The sequence below is a fragment of the Balaenoptera physalus genome (genome assembly GCF_965194825.1).
Source record: "Balaenoptera physalus genome assembly, chromosome: 10".
Taxonomy (NCBI): Eukaryota; Metazoa; Chordata; class Mammalia; order Artiodactyla; family Balaenopteridae; genus Balaenoptera; species Balaenoptera physalus.
Window position 1 is genome coordinate 61,917,809 of NC_138889.1, and position 27,172 is coordinate 61,944,980.

The 27,172-nt window shown below is 54.2% G+C and overlaps 1 protein-coding gene across 3 annotated transcripts in view; it reads right to left on the minus strand.

The window, feature by feature from the left end:
- Positions 1-3,474: 3,474 nt before the first annotated feature.
- The window catches only part of ARHGEF17 (Rho guanine nucleotide exchange factor 17), a 58,260-nt gene continuing 34,562 nt past the window's right edge, over positions 3,475-27,172 (minus strand). The window contains exons 2-22 of one of the 3 annotated variants that reach the window (XR_014250429.1): positions 25,323-25,400; positions 19,140-19,322; positions 16,605-16,721; positions 16,296-16,388; positions 15,901-16,077; positions 15,550-15,600; positions 15,179-15,288; positions 14,987-15,072; positions 13,233-13,351; positions 12,656-12,869; positions 11,986-12,059; positions 11,230-11,429; positions 10,744-11,042; positions 9,986-10,235; positions 9,608-9,694; positions 9,218-9,285; positions 8,839-8,987; positions 7,787-7,961; positions 7,402-7,671; positions 4,617-6,639; positions 3,475-4,522 (exon numbers count right to left, since the gene is read on the minus strand). Coding sequence is in view for 2 of the 3 variants with exons in the window: in XM_082411228.1 (XP_082267354.1) it covers positions 6,443-6,639; positions 7,402-7,671; positions 7,787-7,961; positions 8,839-8,987; positions 9,218-9,285; positions 9,608-9,694; positions 9,986-10,235; positions 10,744-11,042; positions 11,230-11,429; positions 11,986-12,059; positions 12,656-12,869; positions 13,233-13,351; positions 14,987-15,072; positions 15,179-15,288; positions 15,550-15,600; positions 15,901-16,077; positions 16,296-16,388; positions 16,605-16,721; positions 19,140-19,322; positions 25,323-25,400 (2,997 nt within the window). In the remaining variant the exon portion in view is untranslated. Of the gene's footprint in view, positions 6,640-7,401; positions 7,672-7,786; positions 7,962-8,838; positions 8,988-9,217; positions 9,286-9,607; positions 9,695-9,985; positions 10,236-10,743; positions 11,043-11,229; positions 11,430-11,985; positions 12,060-12,655; positions 12,870-13,232; positions 13,352-14,986; positions 15,073-15,178; positions 15,289-15,549; positions 15,601-15,900; positions 16,078-16,295; positions 16,389-16,604; positions 16,722-19,139; positions 19,323-25,322; positions 25,401-27,172 lie in introns of all 3 variants that reach the window. The other 2 variants (XM_082411228.1, XM_082411229.1) reach the window with 2 other exon arrangements.

The window sequence follows — 27,172 nt, forward strand, 5'->3', positions numbered from 1 at the left end:
AGGTAAATAAGTTGTTAGGGATACATTATGAGGGGAGGTGAAAAATTCTAAATAAACTGTCATAGCATCTGAGCCATGGGGCGAGGGGGTGGGAAAGGTCAGGTCTCCAGGGTCCAGGAGATCCCAGGAGGAGAACTGGACACCTGCAGAGGGAGGGGGAAAGGGGAAGAGTTTCCATTTCCTTGGGCCAGGCCCAGGTTGTGCGGGAAGGGCAGAAAGAGCTCCAGGTCACTGATGTTGGGATCATAGCACCAGCCAGGCCCCTTGTATGTCAACGGACACCCCCAGGGCTAGGTCAGGGGTGATCCCAGGGTCACATATCCCACATCCGAGCCCACAGAAGGAGTCCAGAGAAGATCCATGCTGGGGACCTGCTGAGGGGGCTAGAGCAGCCAGGATGCTCTCTATCCCTGCAAATGTTTTCTTTGTTAAGGGGACCTTCTATGCCCCAGTTCCAAGTATTGGAGTTCAAATGGTGGCATTTCACATGCACCCAGTAGACCAAATGGGGATATATGCTTTTTGGTCAAGGAGCACTGGCTATTAATCAGACATCCTATAGAGGGTCCAGGCCTGTCTCTACTACCAGCTCTCAAATCCTTCCCCAACTCAGCTTCCCCATCTGAAAATTAGGCTGCCAAACTTGTTGCCTGGAGGTCATTCCAGTTCTCTGTGGGAGGAGGCGATCTGCCTGACGTGGCCAAGTGGGAAGGGTGAGCAGCCACCAGAGACAGAAGAAATGACCAGGAATGGAGGGGCCGAGGCAGTCCCTCCTGTCCTCTGAACCACAGCAAGCTGCAGCTGGGACCCTGCCCAAGAGTCTGGGAACATTTAGCCGCTACAGTGAGGAGACAGGGAAGGGGTTGTGGAGGCCGCGGGAGAGATTTAGATCGGCTTTTTATGGAGGTTGGAGAACCACAGGCTCGAGAATAAAGGACTCTCAGAATCACAGGCTTTTAAAACTCCTGGCATCTCAGATGGATCCACGGAATCTTAGCATTACAAGCCCTGAGCTCAAGGACCTCAGAGACGATCTCGTTGAACCTCTCATAGTGCAGCCAGAGAAGTGAGCCCAGAGAAGGCCCACACCTCATCCTAGGTGGCACAGCACAATAAGCTGGGATGAGCTGTGGTGATCCAGAGGCAGGGACATGGACTCCATGTCCCACTGAGACTCTCCCCGAGGTGGGGTGGGGATCCTGGGCCACAGGATTAGAGGAAGGGGGGTGTCTGCAGGGGATCTGAGCAGATGGCAGCCTCTGGGGTTATGGACCAGAAATGGTGGTGCCCTCTGCTGGCTACCCTTAAATTCCAACGTGGACGTCCAAAGCAAGAGGAAATGTCCCAGCTCAGATTTAAATTTCAAAACTCTGCACTTGGCTAACCCCCCAACTGGCCAAGTTCTACCTCAGAAGGTGGGCTGTCCTCCTGTGTTTGTGCCTTAGCTCCAGGGGGAGGGTGGGCTTGGTTTAAGGAAAAACTGGGGTTGGGAGGCCAGGGTGGGGCTCAGCTTGGGGCAGGAGCTGAGCTGGGGCTGCTAGGCCTGAGAGCTGGGTTCTGTCCACATTTAGGTCCAGACCCTGGCTTGGGTCTGGAATCCCACTGGGGTTGGGCTTTGGTGTCACACAGTTAGGGGTCAAGTCCTAGTTCTGCAATTGTCAGGTTGTATGGCCTTAAGCTAGTGACTTCACCTCTCTGAGTGCAAGCTCACCTGCCCAGGGTGTTGTGAGGGTCTGCTGAGACTCCGTTTGGGGGATACCAGCTTATTCTAGGCTGCTGGGCTCAGAACCCCCATCTGCTCCCTCTGGTCCCCCACCCTCAAGTGTTTGCCCTGTGTCTCTCCACAGCCCAGCATCTGGGCTCTGCCCCCATTTCTCCCTGAGGCCTGCACGTTGTCCCCTCCCCGTTCAGCCCTGCATCCTGCCCCTGACCCAGTCCCTTCACTTGCCTTTTCCAGGCAGGGCTCCTCATTGGCCATAATGGGCCCAAAATAGCACTCCCCCTTGCCGCTTCCTGCAACCTGGCCTGTGGCTTAAGGTCTGTGAGGACAGAAGAGAGACTTGGGGTTTGGCAGGCATGCAAAAGATGTGAAGAGCTCTCAGAGGTCACCTGGGTAAACTTTCTTACTTTTCTGACCACAGTAAATCTTCCTGCCTGGTTCTCCTGTACACCCACCCCAGCCTCAATGCTGCCTTGCTGTGTGATGTTAGGTAAGTCTCTATCCCTTTCTGTGCCTCATCTTCCTTGTGAGGTAGACGTCTACCTAAACCCTGCTGTTTGTCCCTAGCCCAAGGAAACACCTGGAGAACCCCCTTGGAGAGGAGATGGCTTTTGGCCCTGACTCTCTCTTCTGAAGTCAGGACATCCTTCCCAGGGCTGGTCTGAGGAACGTGAGCCAGATACCTCAGGAGTGACTGGATGTGTCTCTGGCTGCTCAGACTCTGTGTCCTGTCCTTCAGCCACCCCATGTGGCTGCCCTGCCTCTCTTCTATGAGGCACAGAGACCTGAGTAGACAGATCACATGTGAATCCAGGCTCTACTGCTTAGTAGGCAGGTGACCTTGAGGAAGGCTTTTAACCTCTCTGTACCTCAGTTTCCTCACCTGAAAAGGATGATAATAATGGTACCAACCTCCCAGGACCACTGAGGATTAAACCGGATGATCCATGCTCCTGGCTTGCAGCAAACAATAAATGGGAGCTGGGGCTATTGTTTTGTTACATTCAAGACCTAGAGGGGGATCCCAACTGAATTCTCTAGATTTAATTAAATACTTATTGAGCACCTGCTGTGCGTCAGGCACTGCAGGTGGCCTGGGGATGGAGCAATGAACAAAATGTCCCCCCTCCTGGAGCTCACATTCTGGCTTCCCTGCCTTTTCCTCTTTCCCCTCTGCTCCAGCTGGGCCTACACCTCAGACCCCTCGCTCCAGGCTCCCCCACCCCTCCTTGCCTTGATTCAAGCTGTTCCTTCCCTCTCACATCAAACCCAGCGGGATCTTAGTTCCCCTATCAGGGACTGAACCCGGGCCCGCAGCTGTGAAAGTGCAGAGTCCTAACCCCTGGACCGCTGGTGAAGTCCCTGGCCGTGCCCTTTAAAGCAGTGTTCTCCACCTCACTAGCAAAACTAAACCATGGTGTCAGAAGCCAGGGTGGTAGTTACCCTAGAAGGGGAGACTGGGAAGGGGCATGTGGGGAGCTTCTGCACGGTGGAACGTTCTTTTTTTTTTGGCCGCACCGCGGGGCATGTGGGATTTTAGTTCCCTGACCAGGGATTGAACCCGCGCCCCCTCCTGCAATGGAAGCGCGGAGTCTTAACTGCTCGACTGCCAGGGAAGTCCCAGAAGGTTCTATCTCTTGATCTGGGTGTGTTTATGAAAACTTACCTAGCTGCCCACTAATGACTTGAGTACCTTTCTGTACAAATGTTATACTTCAATTAAGTTTTCCTGAAAAAAATTACTGACACCTGGGTCCCACTCTCAGCATTCTGATTTAATTGGTCTGGAATGTGGCCTGGGCCCCTCAGGTGATTAGAATGTACAGCCAAGATTGAGAAGGACTGCTTTCCAGGAGCTAGTTCTTGCAGGTTCTCCCCTGGGCTGTGCATCCCAGGACCTCCCTGCCCACAGCTGACCTGCTCAGGGCTGTGCACCTCCCCACAGGCTGCCCAATGCCCTGGGATGTGACCTCCTAAGAACAGTGGGCTGGGCCGGGCCCATTCCTACCAAGGCACTTGAGGAAAAATGAGGATTCAGCCTTGGGTAACCAGTGCTGAAAGTGAAGTCTGTCCAGAGGCGGAAGAGGGCCTAAGGCAGCAGAAGCTGGGAAGCAGAGAGAACAGCAGCTGGCTGGCGGCGAGGCAGGGACCAGAGACTCAAGGTGGAGAGGCCAGGGGTCTCAAGATGGAGCAGCAATAGCTGGGCCACTGTGCTGAGAGCTATGTGCTTCCAGTTCACGTCTCCACTAATTAGCTCCCCTTCTATTTCTGAGCAGAATGAATCTCTTCCTTGCAATCCAAAGACCTGTGCACACCAAGCAAGAGTCCCGTGGGGGAAAGGATTGTCAGCCCCGATTTACAGGCGAGGAAATGGAGACTCGGAAGGGATATGGCTCATCCAAAGTCCCATGGCTAGTTAGTGGCAAAGTTGAGGTTTCTGTTCAGCTTCAAAGCCTGTGCTCCTTCTATGCTGTTTCATAAATTCCACCACATGAATGTGGCCTTCTACTCTGTGTTTTCTGTAATCCCTTCCTCCAGACTGTCCCAGTAGTGATGCTGCAAGGAGATGTTTCATGCATGTCCCATGGCATCAAGGGCCTGGCAGACCCGAGATATGTGTACACCAGTGTGCAAAGCATAAGCCTGCACTCCCCTTTAGCAACTGATTTCTGTAAAGTCTTAATCGTTTAGGTTGGAAAACGCTGAAACGTGTTCAGGAGAGCGGAGGCACAATTTGTCCTTTTCTAGAAGTCATCCCCTTGCGTCTTGCCAGTGTACCCTGGTGGGAAGGGCTCTCTGCCCCTGCAAAGAATGGCCCCATGTTGTTTGCCTTTACATCCTTGTGCCTGATTTAATGACCAGAAATCAGACAGACTTGGATTCTACCCCTGCTCACCTTGGCCTCCGTCAGATTCCGAGCCTCATGAGGCTTTGCTGGAGAGCACCAATTCCTGGAGTTGTAGACAGGCTCACCTTCGCTTCATTTTTCCCTTACAGCAGGTGTCAGCTTCAGATTCCCAAGCCTTATCCAAGACCCACTGACTCAGGAGCTAGGGGGAGCCTGGGAATGTGTATTTAGATGTAAGTATAATTTATGTATTATGCTTTGTGTTTACAGTGTAACCTGTAAGGGATTCTAACATGCAGCCCTGGTTATAAAGCATCTGACTAGCACAACTCCTGGTTTTCCTGACGAGGAAGCTGCAGCCCAGACAGAGGCGGTGACCTGCCTGGGAAAGCACAGCAAATCAGTGGCCGCCTTGCCATCTCAGCACTCTTCTGGGTCTCTGAGTCCCACTTCTGCCCAAGTGGGTGGGTGTTGGGAGGCCCACGCAGCTAGGGAGCCCTGAGGTTGCTGGCAGGAGGCCTCCATGGCTGCCGATGGGGACCAGTCATTTGGTGTTTCTATTTATTGACTCTTTAAACTTCATCATCCAAGGAAAGTTAATACATGACTGTTTGGTAGCAAGAGAAACATAGTCTAAGACCGCAATGACCCACCCACCCCAAACAAAAACAGAACCAAACAGAACAAAAACAAACCCCAACTGACACCAGACCTTTGGAGCTGCAGCTGAAGCACGGGGGCTGGGGTCAGACTGGCTCCTGCAGTCGGGGGGCAGGGGAGAGGCTGCCCTCCATGGTAGCCTTCCCAGCCGAAGAGGCCATGTCCAGCCCCTCAGCTTTGGGCATCCTTCCTGGAAGGGCTGCCCCTGGCAGGAAAGGGTGTGAAGAGAGGGAGTCAGTGGTCAGCGTGAGGGGGCTCCTAGGTCCACCCTCCCAAGGTGACCATATGTGCCAGTGCATGAGACACAGGGGCTGGGGGGCAACTGTGAGGAGAGCGAGGGCCCTTTCCCTGCTCAGGCCAGGAGAGAGCCCTGGCCAAGGCCCAGTCAGTGTTCCCAAATTCAGAAACCACTAAGGCACTGCCAACAAGCAAGGAAATGCCAAGGCCTGGGGAAGCCCCCCTGGATGGGAGTCACTGCCCCCCGTAGTCATCACCTTGTTCTGGATGACTGAGGGGACTTGGCCCTTTTCTCTGGATACTGGAGGGCAGCCCAGTCAGGACGAGGCCATGGAAAGTGTATGTTAAGAGGCAGTGTTTTAGTGCCCCGAACATGCAGTGTGTGTGTGCGTACATAATGAGAGGGGGACTGGTCCCTCCAGGAAGGCTGGTTAGGGTCCCAGGGTGGTTCCTAGGGCAGGAATAGGGTTCTTTTTTTTTTTTTCTTCTGTCATTTTCTCAAATCACTCCCTGCCCCAGGTCACTGCATAAATAAGTGCTTGGGAAGATACACATCTAAAAAGAAACATAAATACTGTACATGGGAAAGGATTCCATCCCCTAGCCCTCCCACTGCCCCCAGAAAACCCTCCAAATATTGCACATGGCCCTCCCCAGCCCTGTGGGGTCCAGGCCCGGCCGTGTCTTTGGTAGAAGCTCCAGGGACAGAGGTCCTGGGCAGCCCACGTGCCCCCCTCCCCACCCCCCTCATGACTGGGAGCACCGGAGCAGCCAGAGAGAGGGCCGGGAAAGGCCCTGGCCCGGCTGGCCCACAGGTGCTCCGTCAGGAATGCTTCCACGAGGATGGGAGGCGGCCCGTGCAGGCAGGGGCGCGGCCCTGGTCAGACACTCCTGGTCAGGGTCCGCCTGTGGGCTTGGAAGAGGCAAGCAGGCTGAGGGCAGGTGGGCGGGCGAGTCCTGGGCCACCATGGACAAGGTCACACCCTCCACAGGAGGAGGTGGTTTGTGCTGTCGTCTCGGCCCACAGTCTCGCTGCTGCCGCTGCCCCCACTGCTGAGTCGGAAGTCCTCGTAGCCGTCGCCTCCGCTGATAACCAGCATTTTAGGCCTGGCCGAGGCAGGGCCTCGGTGCCGAGGGGAGTCCCGATGCTCTAGTGAGGGCAGCTTCTCGGGGCCTGGGGGGCGGAGGGGAGGATCCGTCAGCCTGGGGGTGACTGGGGGTGGCACCATCTCAACCTGGCTCTCTTCATACTCATTTCCCACTTCCAACAGCCCTTTCCCAGTTAGGCAAGTTAAGTCTCCTCTGGACCCAGACAACTCCTGACCGAGGCTTCCCTGCTTCCTGATGCCACAGCTACTACCTCTTGGGAGTATGATTTCCTGTCCTGCCAAACAAGACTTTGCTAACTGTGACCTCCTTCATGTACATTTCCTAATATGTTTCACTTTCTAATCCTCACAGTCCCTTTCCTAGCCTATCTGCCATTCTATTTCTGCCATTCTATTTCTACTTCCTGCTCTGCACATCACTTCCTGACTCTACTTCCTGCCCTATACATCATTTCCAGTCCTGTTTTATTTCCTGTTGTATATATCCCTTCCTGTGCCATATTCTAATTCTTAGCTTATAGTTCACTCCCTCGTTCTCATGACATTCTCTGGACAGAATTTTACACACACACACACACACACACACACACACACACACACACACACACACACACACACACAGAGTATCTTAATAGATTTTATTTTGGGGTTTCTTTTTTTTTTTTATTTTTTTTTATTTTGGGGTTTCTATAGCCTATTTCCTGTAATATATGCCACTTCCAGCTCTGTATTACATTTTTCCTCCCTCTTAACCTTCTGGCAGGACAGTGGGGAGTCCTAAACCCAAAGCCGAGGTCCCTGGGTTGGGGTAGGATGTGCAGACCCACCTGTGTCTGGGGGAGGTGGTGGGGTTGAGCAGAGCAGGTTGAAGCCATCTGGAAGCTGGACTGCGGCCAAGAAGCGGACATGGCCAGTGTGTCCCTGGCCTAGGCCAGCAGGGCTGAGAGGCGCCCGAGGGCAGCTGACGGTACTGGGGGAGGTGGGCATGGTGAGCACGACGCCGGCACTGGTGCCCACCCACAGCAGCTCTTCACACACCAGCAGTGCTGTGATCCTTAGGCAGGCAGCCTTGTGCTGCCGGATGATGGCATCTGAGCCTGGGGTGGGAGACAGACCAGTGCTGGGGCCGAGTCCTGGCCCTGGCTCAGCCTCCTCAATGCCAGGGACAGAAAGGCTCCAAGGGAAGGGGCAGTGGTAGACTGAGGTCAGTACCTGCCAGCATCCTGTGCACGGGAGGTGTGACATCTACCTCTGCCAGCTGCTCAAAGGTGTCTGGATGGTAGAGACACACATGGGCACTACCTTTCAGTGTCACCCACACGCCCAGGCTGGAGTCCACCATGCAAGCCACGCTGCGGCTGGAATCCTGCCCCACGGAGAATGTATGCTAGGGGGCGGGGGTAGAGAGCAGATGGGTGACTGACAGGCCTGCCTTCGCTGGCCCCTCCCTGCCTTGTGCTTCACCAGCGCCCATCCCTCCCTCCTTACAAATCACACCAAACCTCTCCAGAAAGCCCACCGGATTGACAGCAAAGGCAGCCTTGCTCCTTGGTCCGGATGATTAACCTTTCAAACCTTGGTTTCACTGGAGCCTCCCCACTGAAACCTCAGGAATTAAAATGGAAGTGCCCTTTCCCCATGAAACTTGAGTGAGTTAATGATCAGAGAAGTTCAAATCTTGAAGAGTTTTAAGAGCAATCACTGGCCTCACCCTGTACAGCTGGGGAACTGAAATCGAGAAGGGAAAGGAACCTGCCCAAGAGCATCAGCAAGTCAGGCACAAACCTGGGCCTGAACCTGGCTCTACACCTCTACACTCCCAGCCCAGCCAACGATGGGGTAAGTGAAAGGAAAATCAAGGGAACTAGTTACCCCTGGATACTACCAGGCTGACAATCTCTAATGTATATATAAATCAAATCAGGACTAAAGGCCAGAGTAATGCTAAGGGATACTGACATCAGGAAGGACCTTTGTCCATCCCCCAAAGACCCCAATACCTGAGTTGAGAAATGGGGTTGGGGGCGGGGAGGAGGAATAAAGAATTCTAATGTACATGGGGCACTTACTGTAGCCCTGATCAGCTAGAAAGGAAATAAGGATTTGAGAAGGACAGGGGCTGGCCCGGATTCATACAGTGGTCAGGGGAAAGCCCTGACCTCTCAGCTGGATGCTTTTTTATGGCCCCGTGGTCTCATCTCCTCTCTCGTGGGCCTGGCTCACCCCAAGCACCAATTCCCCAACCCCACCGCCATCCCCAATACCTCCAGCTGCAGTGTGTCAGGACTCAGGACAAGGACTCGGTTCTGGCAGCCACACCACAGCCGCCCACCCACAGACACCATCTTGGTGATGGGGCCCCCCTGAGCACCCAGGGTCACCGATTTGAAGTTCTGGGGGTCCCAGAAATGGCCTGGAGTGGGAGTGGGGTAAAGAAAACAGCAAATTCAATCTCGTATTGCATTGAGCCTCACCCTCCCTTGAAATAAGGTGCTGATAACCTCATTTATCAATGAGGACACCAAAGCCCAGAGAAGACCTGGGAGTTACCCAGACTTGTGGCCCCAAGGCCCCAGCTTGCTCAAGAGGGAAATCCAATACCAGCAAGGGGCTCCGGGGGGAGGGGGAGGGGTGGGCACTCACCTACTTCTCTTTGGTAGACCACGAGCTCTCCATTGGCCAGAGACACAAACACCTGGTTATTCAGATACCTAGGCAAGGAAAAGGAGTCATCAAGGGTTTCAAGAAGCCAAAGGAGATCACCTGGGCCCAGGGACTCACAGATGGAATGGCTATGGTTCCTGAGAGACCACCTCCTCCCACCCCCCGTTCTCTAGGTGGTGGGCACCTGAGTCTAAGAAGAGGTAGTGACTTGCACAAGGACACGGTGTGTGAGAGGCACAGTTAGCCTAGGGCAGGCCTCTGGCCACTGAAAGGAGGGGCCAGTAGGGAAGGGGACCCGAGTGGGCAGAAGGAGGTCTGCATGTGTAGCTGAGAAGGGTCTGAACCAGAAGAGCCATCCAGGGGCCTTACAGGATGCAGGTCACAGAGGCCGCGTGCTGGAGCTTCAAGCTGTTCCTGCGATCACGGATGCTGTCAGAGGACTGGTACACGTGGACACTGTGGATCAGTGGTGTGTACCTGTGACAAGTGCTTGGGCATACCAATCCCTGGAGTCACCCCTATTTGCCTACTTGCCTCCACCAGGATCTCCTCCTGGCAGGTGCCCGCCCAAGGTACCAAAATCCCACGGCCTCCCTGTGGGTTTCAGACCCTCTGGCAGCCCCGGCTGGCAGTACCCTTGAGGTCTGAACCAAAGCCCTCCTACTTCTGCTTCAGGACACCATACAATTTCTAAAACAGGGACCTCAGGTTCTGGCACCGGTACCCCGGCACCTCCCCTGTTCCTACCAGCCATCCTCAGTGCCCAGCCACACAGAGCTCTGGTAGGCCTCAGGGTCAACACTCAGCAGGTCCTCCAGGCTGCCACGGGTGAAGGAGCCACGGCTGGACCGGCGAAGGGCTCTCCCATCCATTGGGCTTGTGTCGCAGGGACTGCCAGGCCCGAAGGAGCCAGACAGTGGTAGGAAGCCAGGCTCCTGCTCCTCCTCCGAACTGGTAGTCTCTGCTGTGGCCTCCTTGGAGCTCGGGGTCTCCTCATCTGAGAAAGACAAAGGTCTCTTTCTCCATTCCCCTCTGCCAGGCCCAAGACCCGGTATCTTTCTAGGTCTTAATCTTCCCTCAATGCACCCTTCTGGGCCATGCTCCGCCTCAGGGCCTCCCACCATTGTTCTCCCCACACCTCCAGACCTCTGCATCAGCTCAGCCCTTGTTACCCTGCTGACTGACAGCTCCGTGCTACAGGCTCCTAGTCCTAGCCTGGCCCCCTCCAATCCACCACCATGGACAGAGGGACCAACCACTCCACCCCACCTACTCCATCTTCCTCAACTGGACATTCCAGGGTCCTCAGGATCCAGCCAGACCATCCCATGCTCTCTGGATCCTTGGTGTCATAGCCGCTGCCCCCAGTGCTCTCTGTGCTAACATCCTGAGGCTTGATTCCATGCCTTTGCCTATGCCCATCCCTACTCACCCATCAGTAACAGCTGGGCTGCCCCCTGCTCTGGGCAGTCCACCCTGCCTGACAGTCCCAGCTGGATACTCACTGCCAAAGCTAGAGGAGATGGTGGACCGGCTGGCCTGGCTCTGCAGGGTCCCTGAGGGGCTGGGCGAAGACTCATCGTCAGAGTCACTGTCAAAGGGCACCAACTCCGGGCGGGGGTCACCCTCGGGGGGGCCTGGTGCCATCTCCAGGCCCGAGCCCGCAATGGAAATGTGCAGGCAGGGCTGGGGCCCCGGCTCGGCCAGCGTCGCCGCTTCCTCGTCTGCTGCCTCGACGTCCAGTTCTGGCCCGGTGGGCTCGGGTGCCGTCTCTGGGGGGTTCCTCAGAGATGCAGTCTGCTCCCTGAGAGACGAAGTGTGGGGACAAACGAGAGCCGCTAGTAGCCAGGTTCTGCCACACTCGCGGGCACACCCTCCAGGCCCCGCCCACATTCACAGGACACGCCCACACCACTTCAGAAGGGCCTCAGTGTGTGTTGGGGGTGGGGACTCTGTCCCCAGGCCCTGGCCGGCCGTGGCCCGTGCCTCACCTGTGGCACCGGCGCTGCAGGCCTGGCACCGCCCCGATGCAGAGGATGCGGGCGGAGCAGACGGCGATGCAGGCCTCCACATCAGGCTCGGAGCGCAGGCTCAGCAGGCACACCTGGCCCACGTAGCCGTCGCTGTTGCACACCCACACCTCGGGCGTGGGCTCGGGGCAGCTGCTCAGGGTCGGGGCTGCGCATGAGAACTGCAGAAAGCGCCAAAGGATAGGGGAAGGTGAATGGAGGAATTGCTGCCAACTCCACACTGCTCTCCAGGCCCTCGTGGGTGTGTATGGATTCTCAACACACACTATGCATACACGTGCACACATACAGCACACATGACACTCTACACATCAAATGCACACATCCCTCTGTGATATAGATATCATATATTCATATATGTGTGTACACATATATCTACTCCAAATATGATCACACATACATGTATGTGTGTAACAAATGCGAAAAATGGGAACTTTTGTCCATATGTATGCAGACGTATACAAGCACATAAATTAGACACTTTTACATCAATGGTATAGTTCTGTTCACATGCACAGATACATACATGCACGAATGTACCCATATACATGCGACACATATGCACTGTCCATGTGCTTGTGCAGAGAGCTGTACAAAGACATAGGGAGCCATTGCAATGTTCAAGACATGTACATGATGCTGTACACAGAACAAAAACACACGAACACATGCTGGCTTAGACTACATGCCCCCACCTACCCAGGTGCATACACACACCTGCATGCCGCTGCGGGTTTTCATGATGGGAATGGCCTTCAGGAACTCAGGGTCTAGACAGCTTTTGCTGGAGGCTGTAGAGGAGATGGACAGACAGACATTACTTAGCACCCACCTCACCCTGGTCCTGACCTTGCCCATCTCCCTTCCTCTCCTGCCTCTCAGGGTCTCTCCAGGGAGAATGAGGTGGCTGTGGGTTATGTCCTACTTGTCCTTGGCCTCAATTTTCCCATCTGTACAATGAAAGGGGTAGACCCAGAGGTCTCTAAGGATTTTCTATGGACCCCAATCAACAGCTTTCCCTGATCCAGGCCTGCTCAGTGTGTGTGTGTGTGTGTGTGTGTGTGTGTGTGTATGTGGTGTGTGTGTGTGTGTGTGTGTGTGTGTGTATGTGTGTGTATGGGGCTGGGGGGGAGGTCCTGGCCATCTACTCCCACGATAGGGCCCCTGCCCTAAGCTGACCCTATCCACAGAATCCCTGCCAAGGAGGCCCTGGGGAAGTCCTATATTTCTCTGCAGAAGTCTAAGTCCACCCTCCCACCAGCAGGGACTGGAACACAGGACATGGCAGTCTCGGGATTTCTGGCTCCTGATGTCACAGACAGCTGCAAGGTGCTGCCCACTGCCTGGAGGTTCTGGGAGGAGGGCACTGGCCCGGGCCCTGGCTTACCCAGCTTCCTCTTGGCCTCATCAAAGGCCTGCTCAAAGCCAAGGCGGGCGTCAGGGTGGGGGAACTCAAAGATGAAGGAGTCGGTGCCCTCGGGCCTCGTGGTGCACAGCTCCAGCTTGGTAGGAGGGAAGGAAAGCGCATAGCACAGCGCCTGCTTCTCCGACAAGTCCCGGTGCATGGCAGCTGAGAGGTCCCGCAGTGCATCGTCCAGGCTCTGCAAGGATGGGGGCCCAGGCCTCAGGGCCTCACTTCTCCCCACAGCCTGATCCTGACCTGGGGATGGCACTGGGGATCTGCCTTTTCCCTCAGACAGAAAATGGGACTCTGTTTACCCCCTGAGACCACAAGGTAGCCTGGATCCCTCCCATAGACATGATGGGCCCTCTCTCCTCCCTCAGCTGGGGATGGAGCTGTGTCTCCACCCTTAGGCCTGGAACACATGACTTCCTTCAGATGGGGTGAGGCTGTATTTTCCCCCTCAGGTAACTGACAGGGATGTCCTCTCCCTCAGGCAAATGACAAGGCTGTTATTTCTCCTTCAGACTGGGTTAGGGAATCTCAGGCAGAAGGGGCAGACCTGGTGGGGGAAACCGAGGCTCTCAGAGAGCTTGCTCATCTGGCCCAGGGTGGTCAGGTCCTCGTCCAGGCGGCTGATAGCTTTCTGGATGTTCTCTCGATTGGCGGCTTGGGATGCCCCTAGTGGGGACAGAGGAAGGCCATGGGCAGATCCAGACACAGACAAGGTCAGGCTTGGACAGACACTCCTCCCTTCCCCTCACAACTTGCAGTTGGGTGCAGGGAACAGCCTGACTAACTGACAGCTTGTAAACCACAAGACCTCAGGTTAACATTAATCCCAAAGTTAATGGGCAGCTTGGACAGAACCTCCAGGCCCAAGAGCAGGGGACTGGGCCTGATTCACAGCCACCTGGCACAGGGTGTCGGTCCCTTGGAGAACTCCCTGGAAGAGCACAAAGGATAAACAGCAGACGGCCCTGCAGGTTATGCAGGCTCCAGCTGACGCTGGAGTGCTGGGTGGTACAGCCTCCCAGAGGGGAGTCAGCTGGGCAGGCAGAGCCTCCGGCAGTCAAATTTGCTGACCAGGGACTCAATTCCCCCACAAAGGAGGGAGCAATGAGCTGACGACCTAGACTCTCTGGTCCTATCCCGTACCTGACCACTACCAAGTAGCTGGCCCTACAGGCCTGGCTGGGGGCGAATGCCCTGGACCCGTGGCCCACCAATGGGCTGAGTAGACGGCAGTGGAGGGTACTAGACAAGCCAGGGCTGAGGATATCTCCTGCTCCTTCTGAGGGGAAACTGTTCCCCCAGAACCCTCCCCCACCTGGGCAGCCACGCTTTCTTCCCTATGACCCTGCCCCTCTCTGGCCACAGCTGACTGGACCAGGTGTGGACACCTAACCTAAAGGTAGTCATTTTCTCCACCGGCCTGTTCTCTAGTGAGAAGAGATGAACCGGACCAATAATCAGCTTGTCTTCCTACACAGGGGCCCGTGTGGGGCAGGCCTGGGTTCACCTAGGGGCTGAGTGAGCCTCTCCCTCACCCGAGGGCCACCTCAAGAGAGCTCAGGGACAGAGTCTGGGCCTGACCTGCCTGCCGGTCCAGAGGTGCCCTCACCACCATCCCAGAACCACCACCCCACTCAGGAAGGTGAACTGAGCATCCTGGAGCAGCTGGGGCTGAGAGCTGAGGGAGAAAGGCCGCGATGCAGAAAAGGCCATGAGGGATCACGGGAGTTACGAGGAGGCAGAGAAAGCTGACAGCAGTGAGGAGAACCGGCACAGAGGGGAGTGGAGGAGGAGGGGGGAGGGAGGAACACACAGCAGGAGGAGAGGTTCTTTGAAGCTGCTGCCTCAGCTCCCAACAGTCTCCGCCCCAAACAAAAGGATCATTCCAACCAGCCTTTTGACTGGACTGACTTGAGTCTGTTCCCCAGGCACAAAACTGGTGGCCCAGAACAGTGCGCCATCATCTACTATGAGGCGCCTAAACGCGCTTATGCACTGAATCAAGGCTACGGGTATGTCTGCGCTCCCTGCACCACCGCAGCCTAGTCCACCTGCCAGCCCGTGGCAGGCCCCTGCCCAGTCAGAAGGTGGTCTGCACGGACAGGCCCTGGTCCGGCTCTGCAGGGCACAAACCGGATACCGCACGCCAGTCCCCTTGGACAGGATGGGAAAGTGAGGCCAGAAAGCAGAAAAGCAGATAGATAGCCAGCCAACCTGACCACAGCTCAAACCCCCCAGGCAGGCTTCTCAGAGGAAGACCCCCAAAGCCCAGAACCCCGGGCAGGCCTGAGCCAGCCCCACCTTTGATGATGTCTGCGTCTTCCAGAGGCAGCTTCCACAGCAGCTTGTACTTGCTGGCCGTGTCAATGACGCTGGCTGCCGTGTACCTGTGGGGAGCCAAGGGGGTGCTCTGGCCAGGGCTGGGGAGTGGGCCCACGGAGGGACAACCGCTCTCCCCTGCCCGAGCTCCCCAGCCGTATCCCGGCCACTCACAGGCTCATGGAGCTGCGCCGCAGGGAGCCTGACTTCCGCTTCAGGGTGGTGCAAAGGATGAGGTCCGTGAACAGGAAAAGGGACCGGTCCTTCTTGCCACCGACTGCCTTCTGTGGGGCCCGACGCAGGATTCAGGCCCAGAGGCCCACCCTCCTGCCCACCGTGCCCAAGGGGACAGCCAGGCCCAGGGAGGGGGGAGGGCTCCCCCGCATGCCCAGAGGCAGAGGCAGAGGCAGAGGCAGAGCTGGGACCTGACCCAGGGCTCCTGCTGGGGTGGAAGAGCAGGAGGCCCGTGGGCAGAAGCTGTGAGCAGAAGTGTGAAGAAAGCAGGGAGGTGGCGACAGGTGGGCAGATAACAGGACACTTCTTACCACTTCAATGACCATCTCCTGCCTCAGGAACCGCCGCAGAGGGGCCTGGAGCTGTCGGGCAGGAGGGACAAGGCATCTTGAAGGCTCATTATGACTCCCTCCCCTCCCCAGACCCCGGTGACGCCTTGGCCCCGCTCCATGGGCCAGGCCAGTGGAAGCAACATCTTGTCCACCCTCTTGATGCTGTGTTGTCAGGCCACGGGATATGTGGCCAGAAACAGACACAGGAGAGGACACAGATGTGGACAGAGATGGATGCAAACACACTGCAGACACTGCTGTGGACGTGGACATGGCCACAGTTCCAGGCTGGAACCAGGCATGGGTGGAGCGGTGCAGGGCGGCACTCACATCCTCCATGCCCTCGATGTGGGCCTCGATCTCCTGCAGCACACGGGCATGCCGCTCTGCCTCCTCGGCACTCCGCACGCCCTTGTTGATGCGTTCAGCCACCTGCTTGATGTTGCGCTGTGCATCCAGCAGGAGCGGGTGGTCCGGGTGGTCCTCAGGCGTGTGCTTTAGGAGGTCCTGGGGTGGGAAGGGGCACCAGACCTCTGCTTAGCTGCCCCTGTCAGGCCCTGGGGCCCCACAGTGACTGCTGGAAGAGGAGGGACTGGGGTAGACTCCAGAGAGGACTTCCTTTCCTACCTGACCCTTGTGTCTCCACCAAGTGGGGGCCACAGAGGCCCCTGCATCCCCACATGCCTCCAGGCTTTGCCCACCTGCCCACCCAGCCCCATGCCCACCTTCACCAGAAGCTCATAGCGTGGGATCCGCTGCACGGGCTTGATCATGAGGTCGGACAGTGCCTGCTTCTCCTTGTTCTCACGCATGCTTTGCTGAAATCCAAAACAGGGTGGATGGGCACCCAAGTGAGGAATGACATGCAAAGATGGAAATGTCATGGGACAGGTCCCCAGCAAGCCCCTCCAGCTCAGCCCAAGGGCAGACACTGACCCACAGGGTAGGGCTCTGGTGCCCAGGCTGGGGGCTCCTGGGGCCCCCAAAGCTGGCCCACGGAGGGTGGCCTCCATCCCCCTGCCCAGCCCCAGTACCTCCAGGAACTTGAGAAAGGCAGGCCTCGCCTCCTTAGCCACACGCACGGCGTCCTTTGCATTGAGAAAGTTATCGACATAGGCAGAGTAGATGTTGACCAGGACGTCCTTGGAGAACTGTGGGTGAAGAGGCAGGTTGGGGACCCTCAAGGTGTCCCCTACCCCACCTCACCCTGTCTTGGTTTCCACTAATTTGTGAGCCAACATCTTTTCTCTCCATCTGGAAATGATATGGTCTCTAAGGGATTGGGCATGTGCTCCTGTGTCATGTGTACATGTCATATGTGTGACTGTGTGATTAAGCGTGTGCACACACACAGTTTCTTATCTGTGTGTGATCATATGCACATGTACATATGTGTGCCTGGACATGTTCTGTGCGCTCAGACCAGGTTCTCTCTCTTCCAACTGGGCTTTGCCATCCCCTGGTCTCCAACCCCACCAAGTCCAACCAGGCAGGTCTCCCTCCTCACTGTCCTCTGAGTGACACAGGCTCTTTCCTGCTGTGTGGCTTTTGCTCATGTAATTCCCTCCACCAGGAAGGCCCTTCGCCATCCAAATCTCACCCACCCTAAGGCTGAGCTCCAGTACTGCCGCCTCCAGGAAGTACTCCCTGCCCTGACAAGGGCTCTGCCTGGAACTATACCTGGCCTCTGGCCTCCCTGATCCCCCAAGACAAGTCTTCCCTCTCCAAGGAGACAGGTGCTCCCATCCCTCCTAGTAAAGCCCTGCTCAGGGCTGGCACACATTGGCTGGTGGCTAATACCTGCTGGCTGGCTGATGGCTGGGCTAAACGTGGATATTCTCGGTCAGAAGCCCTGGCTGGAAGTTCTGATACCCCAGTTCCTGTCTCAGCTGCACCATGGATGGACCAGGTGACCTGTGGTGATGTTTCTGGCCCCCTCTGGGCCTCCAAATCCATGTTTCTAGGTTACAGAGGCCACTTGTCCCCCCACCCCAGATGTACTGCAGGGCAGAGGCTGAAGCAGCTCGGGGAGGAAGACAGCCCCTCAAACCACCCCTCCCCTGATCCTGGGACAGGGCACCCTATGCTGACCCCTCCGTCAGCATAGGCTTCCACTGCTGTCCTTGGTCAGCATCAAGGTCCAGGCAGGGGGATGAACCCAGTGACAGTGAGGGTTGTGATGGGCTGGAGACGTCAGCACTCAAGCTGGGGTCCCACCACCACCAGGCCAAGGTTCTCATCACATCGATTTGCAGGTCAGCAGGGACCTTCTTAGGCCCAAGGTCCACCCCACAACATCACAAACACATGCAAACACACCCACATCCCATAAAAATAGATAAGGTGTTTTTTTGCTAGTAGAGTTTTTTGGAAGGAGTTTTACAATTTCACTTGAATTATTTGGCTCTGAGTAAGCCTTTAGTTTGTGTTTCACTAGGATTTCTCATCCATCATCATGCCTTTTTGGGAATTCTGGCAAAATAACAAAATGTAACTGAAATTTTTTCAAATGGAATTAAATTCATGTAAATGAATACTAAATTTAACAATTAAAGAAAATGGCTTGTTATGTTTTACAAACATTTAGTTGAACGTTCATTAGTTTTGCTTTTGCAGTCCTTTTTGAACTCTGAAGCCAATACCTTTCCTTAGGTCCCAATCACTATTGTAGGATCTTGAAAAGCTCACAGGCGGAAGTCTTGGAGGTGGTGAAAGGGCGGACAGTGTAGGGTAGAGCGTGGGCGCTGGAACCAGGTTTCTTGGGGGTGAATCCTCCACCACTTACTAACTGACTTTGATCAGGTTACTTTTTCTCTCTCTACATGGCAGAGTCATAAACTTTATTTTTTGTTTGTTTGCTTTTTGTGGGGTTTTTTTGGCCATGCCCCGCACAGCTTGCAGGATCTTACTTCCCCGACCAGGGATCAAACCCAGGCCCTAGGCAGTGAAAGCACAGAGTCCTAACCACTGGACCACCAGGGAATTCCCAGAGTCATCAACTTTAAACTTGGGAATAATCATACCTTTCTCCTTAGTGTTGTTGATATGTACAATATATTTAGAATGCCTAGCACATAATAAGTGCCAAATAGCCATTATTATTAAAATGTCTGATAGAGAAAAGAGCTAGTCAAGACTAGGCCAGTGTCAACATCAAGCCCAAGTCCAGGGTCAGGATCAGGGCAATTGTTTACATTCAGGTTAAGGTAGGGGTTGAGATCAGTAAGAGCATCCATTTGAGGTCTGGGTCACGGTCAGTGGCAGCTCAGGGTCAGGAGTAGGGTCAGGTCAGTGCCAGCAACTGGGATTGGGTCCAAGGTCAGGGTCAGTGTCTGGTTGGGGTTAGGATCCATGCCAGAGTCCAGCCAAGCTCTAGGGATGGGCAGTGTCCAGGTTCAGGTCAATCCAGGATCTGGGGTCACTACCAGTGTCTGGTCAAGTTCTGGGGTTGGATCAGGGATCAGAGTCAGTCTCCAGGAGGGGTGGAGGGGTCCATGGCAGCACCCAGCCCCTCCGAGGAGAGGCCAGAGCTTGTGGGGGCTATAGCAGTGGATAGCAGGGCCACTCACCGACTGGACAAGCAGGTCTCCCACCTTCTGCTGGGCATGCCAGGTCTGCACGCAGTGCCGCACCTGCTCCAGGAACTGCTCATGGTGCGCCAGGAGCTCTGGGATCTGGTCAAAAATCTCATCCACCAGCGACGGGTCACATAGCAAGGAGTTCTCTGGCTGCTTCAGTGGCTGCATATAGCCCTGGGGGACCCACAGGGTCAGTACAGGTTCCCTCAGAGAGATGGCACCCCAACCCACCAGCATAGGTACACACAAAATCAACTGGGCCTGCAGCTCAGTGGCCCTGCCTCCCGGATCTCCCTCATTAGACTCGGAGCTCTGGGAGGGAGATGGGAAGATCTATTCCCACGCCCCTCACTCTGCCACCCAGGGCCTGGCACAGGATGGGGGTGAGGGGTCTTGGGAAAGATCTGTCGGATGCGTGAATGAACAGAGCTTGGAGTGAGGAAAGCATGAAGACTGGGCTCCTGGGAGACCCCACACCCTAATTCAGCAATTATTTTTTTGAGCACTTACTATGTGCCAGGCACTGTTCTAAGAACTGGGAGACAGCAGTGAACAAGAAAGATCAAAATCCCTGCCCTGATAGAGCATACAATCTAGTCAGATGAAACACACAAATAAAATAAATAAATAAATAAACCCACATTTCGTCAAATTTAAGATGCGTCATTAATCCATTTTTTTGAAAAACAATTTTATTGAACTATAATTCACATTCCACACAAGTCACTCTTTTAGAATATACAATGCAATGGTTTTTAGTATGTTCGCAGTTATGCAACTATCACCACAATCAATTTTAGAACATTTTCATTATCTTCCCAAAACAAATCCCATGCCCATTAACAGTCACTCACTCCCCACTCGCTACAACCCTTCCAGCCCTTGGCAACCACTAATCTACTTTCTCTATGGATTTGCCTTTTCTGGGTGGTTCATATAAATGAACTCAGACAACACATGGTCCTATGTAACTGACTTTTTAATTTAATTTAATTTAATTTTTTTATACAGCAGATTCTTATTAGTTATCCATTTTAGATGCATCATTAATCTTATTTATCTCAAAAAATCTGCTGCCAATTAAGTTATTATAGGCCATCAATTATAGAATGAACCTGGATTTCAGAGATGGTAAAATGTGAAGAATGTGTCTTAGAATTAACTACATGTGGAAGTCCTGTGGTAAATTAAAAGGTGTTAATTGCTGTGGGGAAAATAAAGCAGGGAGGGGTATGGGGGGGCATATGGAAAGTTACTGAAGGCTTATTTGACACTATCTTAACACTGTTTTCACAGTTTTCAGATCTTCTGGTCAATCAGTGACTAAAACTCCCATTTTTCACCTCAAATCTGCATTCAGTGGTGTTTCCTGAGCATGAATAGCCCTGCTCAGTGGCTGCTGTCTCATTTAGATGTCGCCCTCTACTGGCCTAAATTGTAACTACAAGCCAAAGAAACAAGGCTGTTTGAAAAAGTATATGGAATACTGCAATAAAATTTATATCAAACATTTTAAAAACCTAGCTTGTTGTAAAACAAGCTTGAGAAAGTAAAGCTCAACAGAATCCTCTCGCCTGGTTTGGGATTCTGAAAAGGTTGGTGAGGAGACAGGCGGCCTCCCTCTCACAGCTCCTAGGCTAGTCTGAACCAGGGCCGGATCTGTGCCAAGGTCTGTTGCCCAAGGAGCAGGAGCTAAACCGCTCACTTCCAGGTCCCAGCGCCTCACAAAGAAGCCTGCACACAGTGGAAGGAAAGAATAAACAGTGACTGGGAACCCGATGCAGAACCTGCTAGGAGCCAGCACCTGCGTTCACTCACCACATACTCGCTGAGCAACTATTGTGTGTCCCGCCTTCTAAGCACAGGCTGCATCTGTGGGCAGACAAAAGTCCCTGTGCTTGTGCAGTTGACAATTTAGTGGAAGGAGGTGGAAAATAAGCACCATAAGTAACAAAATTATCACACAGTATATGAGAAGGTAGTAAGTGCAGTGGGAAATAAGACAGGGAGTTGGTCAGGGAAAGAGGGGTTGTTAGCTAGGAATTGGGAGTTGAAGAAAGACTCCAAGGTTGAGGGTGACACTGAGGAATGGGTGCAGCTTTAGGACCTGGGTTCAAATCCCACCTCTTTCCGGCTATTAACCTTGGTATTTAATTTCTTTCTTCATTTTAAACTCCTGGCCTGCAGGAACAATACCAATCAATTTGGGTGGCAGTGGTCACTACGAAGGGAACACCGGGGCTGTAGAGTCCAATCTGTTTGAATATCACCTATGCTTAGGGAGCACCGTAGAGTGAGACTGACAGGGATTCAACCCAGGCTATGGCACTTCCTAGCTCTGTGAACCTGAGCAAGTTGCCTTACTTCTCTGTGCTTAGTTTTATCATCTGTAAAATGGGGGTTTATAGTGAGGTTTATATGAATTAACTTATATAACACACACATATTAAGCACTCAATAAATGTCAGCTCTTAGTACTACTTGCTACGGTCTGAATGTGTCCCCCCAGAATTCGTATGTTGAAACCTAATCCCTGATGTGGCGGTTATTTGGAGATGGGGCCTTTGGGAGGTAAGTCGGTCATGACAGTCAAGCTCTTGTGAATGGGATTTGCGCCCTTTAAAAGAGGCTCCAGAGAGCTCCCTCAGCCCTTTCACCAAGGAAGAAGACACAGTGAAAAGACAGCCTTCCATAGACCAGGAAGCCAGTCCTCACCAGCAATGAATCTGCCAGCACTTTGATCTTGGACTTCCCAGCCTCCAAAACTATGAGAAATAAATTTCAATTTGTTTAAGCCACCCAGTCTAGGGAATTTTTATTACAGCAGCCCAAACAGACTTAACAGTCTGTTACCACTTAATAGATGGATGACCCTGGGCAGGTTTCTTAACCTCTTTGAGCCTTCATTTCCTCAGATGAAGAAGAGCATTATAATATCTGCCTCACAAGGTTAATACAAGGATTAAAGGTGATTTTACATACACACACTCACACACACATGCATGCATGCAGGTAGAATTGCCAGGCAGTATGCTAAATTATTCACGCATCTCGTAATCTGCACCTGAGACATGTACTATTATTATTCCCACTCAACAGACAAGGAAACAGAGGTAGAGACTGGATATGTAACTTGTTCCAGGTCACACGGCTGGTCAAGAGGTAGTGCCAAGTTTGAACACTGGTGGCCTGGCTCCAGAGCTGTGCTCCGCACCCCTGGGCTGGACCTCAGTCCCTCCAACACACCAGGGCTGCCTCGAGTGACAGCTGGCTTCAGCTGACACTGTTTTGGCCCACCTCCACCCCTCCCCACCCAACTCTCAGTCTGGTGTCCTCAGCACCATCCTCCCTTAGCTCTTCCACCCGCAGGCCCTGCAAGCCTCCACGTGTGCAGCCCTGCAGCCTGGAGACTCAGAGGTAGAGAGGCACGCCCAGCCCCATCACCTTTTAATCTTCGCGCTGAGAGAAGGGGATGATTAGTTACATCTTGCAGACAAAAACACGGAGGCTCAGAGGAGTGAGGTGATTAGGCTAGCATCACCCAGAAGGGAGGCAAGTGACTCAATCCCTGGACTGTCTGACTCCCATGCCTTTGACTCCCACCTAGGGGACGACAAAGGACCCCTCAGACCCCTGCATGTCTACTCCTGCCTGGCAGGCAGGGGCACCTCTTAAAGATGGAATTCCAGTTATGGCCCTCCTGTGACTTCCTTGTGCTCACAGTGAAGGCCAGCTCCTTGCCCAGCAGCCACACTGGCCACCTCCCCATCCCTAGCTACTCTAGGTTTCCTCCAGCCTCCCAGCTGTTGTTCCTGTTGTGCTCTCCGCCTGGAACAACTCCCTCCGGGCTCTCCCCCTACTTAACTCCTACCCAACCTTCAGGTCTCAGCTAAACACCCAACACTCTGGCCCCCGACACCAGGGCAGACCCCCAGTCTGTGTTCTCATCTCTCTATGCATTTAAAAAATATATATACATAAAAGCAATTTATTTTTGTGGTAAAATATATATAGCATAAAATTTGCCATTTTAATCATTTTTAAGTGAACAGTTCAGTATGCCCACATTAAAGTACATTCATGTCGCGATTTCCCTGGTGGTGCAGTGGTTAAGAATCCGCCTGCCAATGCAGGGCACACAGGTTCGAGCCCTGGCCCAGGAAGATCCCACATGCCACAGAGCAACTAAGCCCATGTGCCACAACTACTGAAGCCCGCGCGCCTAGAGCCCGTGCTCCGCAACAAGAAAAGCCACCACAATGAGAAGCCTGAGCACCGCAACGAAGAGTAGCCCCTGCTCGCCGCAACTAGAGAAAGCCCGCGTGCAGTAACGAAGACCCAACACAGGAAAGAGAGAGAGAAAGAAAAAGAAAGAAGGAAAGAAAGAAGGAAGGAAGGAAAGAAAGAAAGAAAGAAAATTCATGTTATGGAACCATCACCACCATTCATCTCCACAACTTTTTTTCAGCTTCCCCAGCTGAAACTCTGTACCCATTAAACACCAACTCCCCATTTCTCCTTTCCCCCGCCACTGGCAACCCCATTCTCCTTTCCGTCTTTATGAATTTGGGTACCCCATATAAGTGGAATCATTCAGTATTTGTCCTTTTGTGACTGGCTTAGTTCACTTAGCATAATGTCAAAGAACTTGTAGCATGTGTCAGAATTTCCTTCCTTTTTAAGGTTGAAAAATACACTAAGTATACTCTCCGTGCACTTTTGCATCACCATTTGTCCTTACACATGGTCTGCCTGGTTACTGTCAGTCTCTGCCACAGACTGTGAGCTCCAGGAGACAGGACCTTACCACTCATGCTCACCGCTGAACCCCACAGAGAACACTGCCTGCTACGCAGAAGGTGCTTGTTGCGGATTTGTGCAGTGAATGAATGAATGAATACTCTGAATGTTTCCAGGGCTCTCCCTTCCACCCTTTGCTCTTGCTCTGCCCAGGTGGCTTGAACAAACCTGTCCTCAACTGTGATTGCCAGGCCCCACTTCAGCTCAGACCCACGCTTTCTATCCTGGGCCCCAGACCCACAAGTGCATCCCAGATCATGGGCTTTCCCAGACCCACGCATCTGAACCTGAACTCACCCTCTCGCCCCACCTGTTCTAGGTAGCGCTCCTCTAGCGCCTTCATCGCCCAGGCCAGAGCCCAGGCATCATCCCAGGCTTCCCCACCTTGCCCCACACAGCCAACCAGTTACCATGCCTGGCCCGACCAGTCCACTTCCTAAATGTCTGTCCCCAACTCTCCCTCCCTGCAGCCTCTGGCCTGGTCGTGACTTCTCCTCCCTTGCCTGACCTCAGTGGCCTTGGCCTCCTCTTCTGCTACCCCTCTTCCCAGCAGCCAGACAGATTTTGTAAAGCATGAGGGAGGCTACACATCACCCCTGCTCAAAGCCTCTCAGTAGTCTCCAGGGCGCTTGGTAGAGTCCAAACCCTCCTCCTGGTATCGAGGGACCCCACCACGTGAGCTCTGCTGGCTCCCTCAGTGTCACCACAGGACTGACCCTTTGTGCTCTGTGCCGGCCACATGGACCCCTGAAAGTGCCAGGCCTCTCCTTATTCGACTTTGCACGTGCTGTTCCTGCTGCTGAGAAGGCAGGGTAGGAGGAAGCCAGCACCTCCTCCAGGGAAAATTCCCTGACCCCACACCTCCCCGGGGCCCCCTGATGCCTTGAGAGCCCATATACTCAACTATGTCCCCAGCAGGACTGTCAGCTCCTGTGGCAGAGGCTTATCTCTTATTCATCCCTGTGTTTCCTGCACCTGGAACAGGGCCTGGCACAAAGCAGGTGCTAACATTTAATTCCATTCAACCAATATTTTTCCAGTCAATGAATAAAGTGAAGGCGGGGGGTGGGGAACCAGAGGGGATTCACAGATCCAAGCTCAGACTCAGGGCTGCCAAGGGAGGTGGAAGGACGGTAGGAGGAGGGAGCATCTGCCCTGGGGTGCCCCGGTCACACCAGCATTAAGGCCCCTCCCGCATTCTCTCCTGCCCTGGAGGGGGCTTCCTCCCATGGAGGAATGGGATGCCCCAGGGTCATTCCTCTCTAACTTCAGTCCCCTGTCCACAAAATGGGTTTGTTCCCACATGTCTGACAGCCACCTAGACTCAGAATGGTTGCTCTCAGGGACCCAGGCCAGGCCAGCCTCAAGCCTCACCTGCATCAGGGTGCGCAGTGACTCCACATACGACTGCTCTGTGTCCAGCAGGGTCATGGTCACATGCTTCCGCATGTCCTGGGGGGACAGAAGGCAGAGGATGAGCAGTGCCTTGTTCCTCTCACACCCACCACCTGCAGTCACACGGGCCCAGAGAGCCCATCCACGCCCTCTCCCAGGTCTTCAAGGCCTGTCCTCCCCGCAAAGCACCCTGGACCCCCACTCTGCAGGTCTGTGCTCACGTGCTCCCCCTGCAGGGAGTGCCTCCTCCTGCAACTCAAATGCCTGCCTCCCCGGACTGTGCCCCTCAACCCTTGCCCCTCTACTCCCATCCCCACGGCTACTGGCAGATCTGGAGGTCTCCTGTTTACTTCTTGGCTCCCCTGTTGGGCTCCTGAAAAGGACTCAAAAAAAATCAATAACTTCTCACATTTGTGAAAGTCAATGCCTCCAGGCCACCCCCCCACTCCAGCTGCCAACTCTGAAAACCCCACCTTCTGGCTCAGCACTGTGGGGTCAGTCCCTACCTTGGGCTTCACACCATTCCAGAAAGTCAAAAATGTCACCTCCTGCTACATATGAAGAAAAGGTGGCCCAGAGAGGTAAAGTCAGTGCTGAATGTCATGCAGCAAGGTAGGGGCAGGGCTCAGCCACTCTCAGACAAGCCTGGATCCCAGTTCACTCAGTAAAAGAGGCTAACTGAGCCTTACTCCACACCAGGCACTATTCTAAGCATTGTGCATTATTTTATCCTTCTGACCACTCTGTGAGGTATATGTGATTATTCTTCCCATTTTAAGGATGAGGAAAAGGAGATCTAGGCACCAACACCTCCATCCTGAGGCTCTGAAGATCTGCATTATGGAGTCCCTAAGGGGTCACCCAGACTCTGCACCCACACACCCAGGGACAAGGTGCATATCCCTGACAGGGCAGCCCGTATTCTGTGGGAAGGTTTTGCTGGAAGTCAGTCTAAGGATGCCCTCTCTGTGTTCCACCCCCTGGGACTCAGCTTACCTACTGCCCCTTGCCACCAGTTTCTATGCCTCTGGCCCACTCCTCCTCCAGGAAGCCTTCCCAGGTGGCGCACCTCCAACAGATTCCCTTCCCAGGCAAGGACTCTACTCTAGGTCTCCTCCAAGCCCTGGAGTGGTCCTGAGCAAGGTCCCTAACTCCCCAGGGCCCAGATCTCTGGGGCTTATTCTTCCCTCTCTACTCTCCCTCCCAGTCCTCAGCTTGGCCTCAGCTGGAGTCTGGGCTCCAGCCATCAAGGCCTGCTAGTCTGCGTGGATACTCTTTGCATGTGGCAATGCCATGGTGGGTTGTCCATGTCTGTGGCATCCTTCTAGTCCCCACCCTTGGGAGCCCCTCAGGGTAGGGACTCAACCAGTGGAGCTGCCCTCGTCACTACTGTGCCCAGGGTCTATGTCTGCTGAGTGTGCCCAAGTGCCAGGCTGGTCCAGCCTACCTGATCCAGCCACTGCTCATCCCTCTGCTCGTGGACACCTTAGGTCCCCCCCTCCCTCTGACCCGGGGACTCAGGGGTCATGCCTGCCCCCAAGCCTGTACTACAATGAGGCATACTTAGAAAAGTGGTCTCCTCTGCTAGGAACTCAGGGGTGGGGGTGTGAATGACACCCCCTTGGGGGAGGGGAAGAGGCTGCCTTGCCCCACCCCCCAAGCCCTGTGCTCCGATGGGTGAGAAGGCACTGAACCCTGCCTCAGAGCCCCAGCTACAGCCAGACCATCTATCCTCAGTGCTTCTGAGGCCTTTAAAAAACTGGGGCAGCTTCCAGTAGGAGGCAGCACCAGTTAGGCCCACCCTAGGATGGAGAGCTTGGGAGAGCATC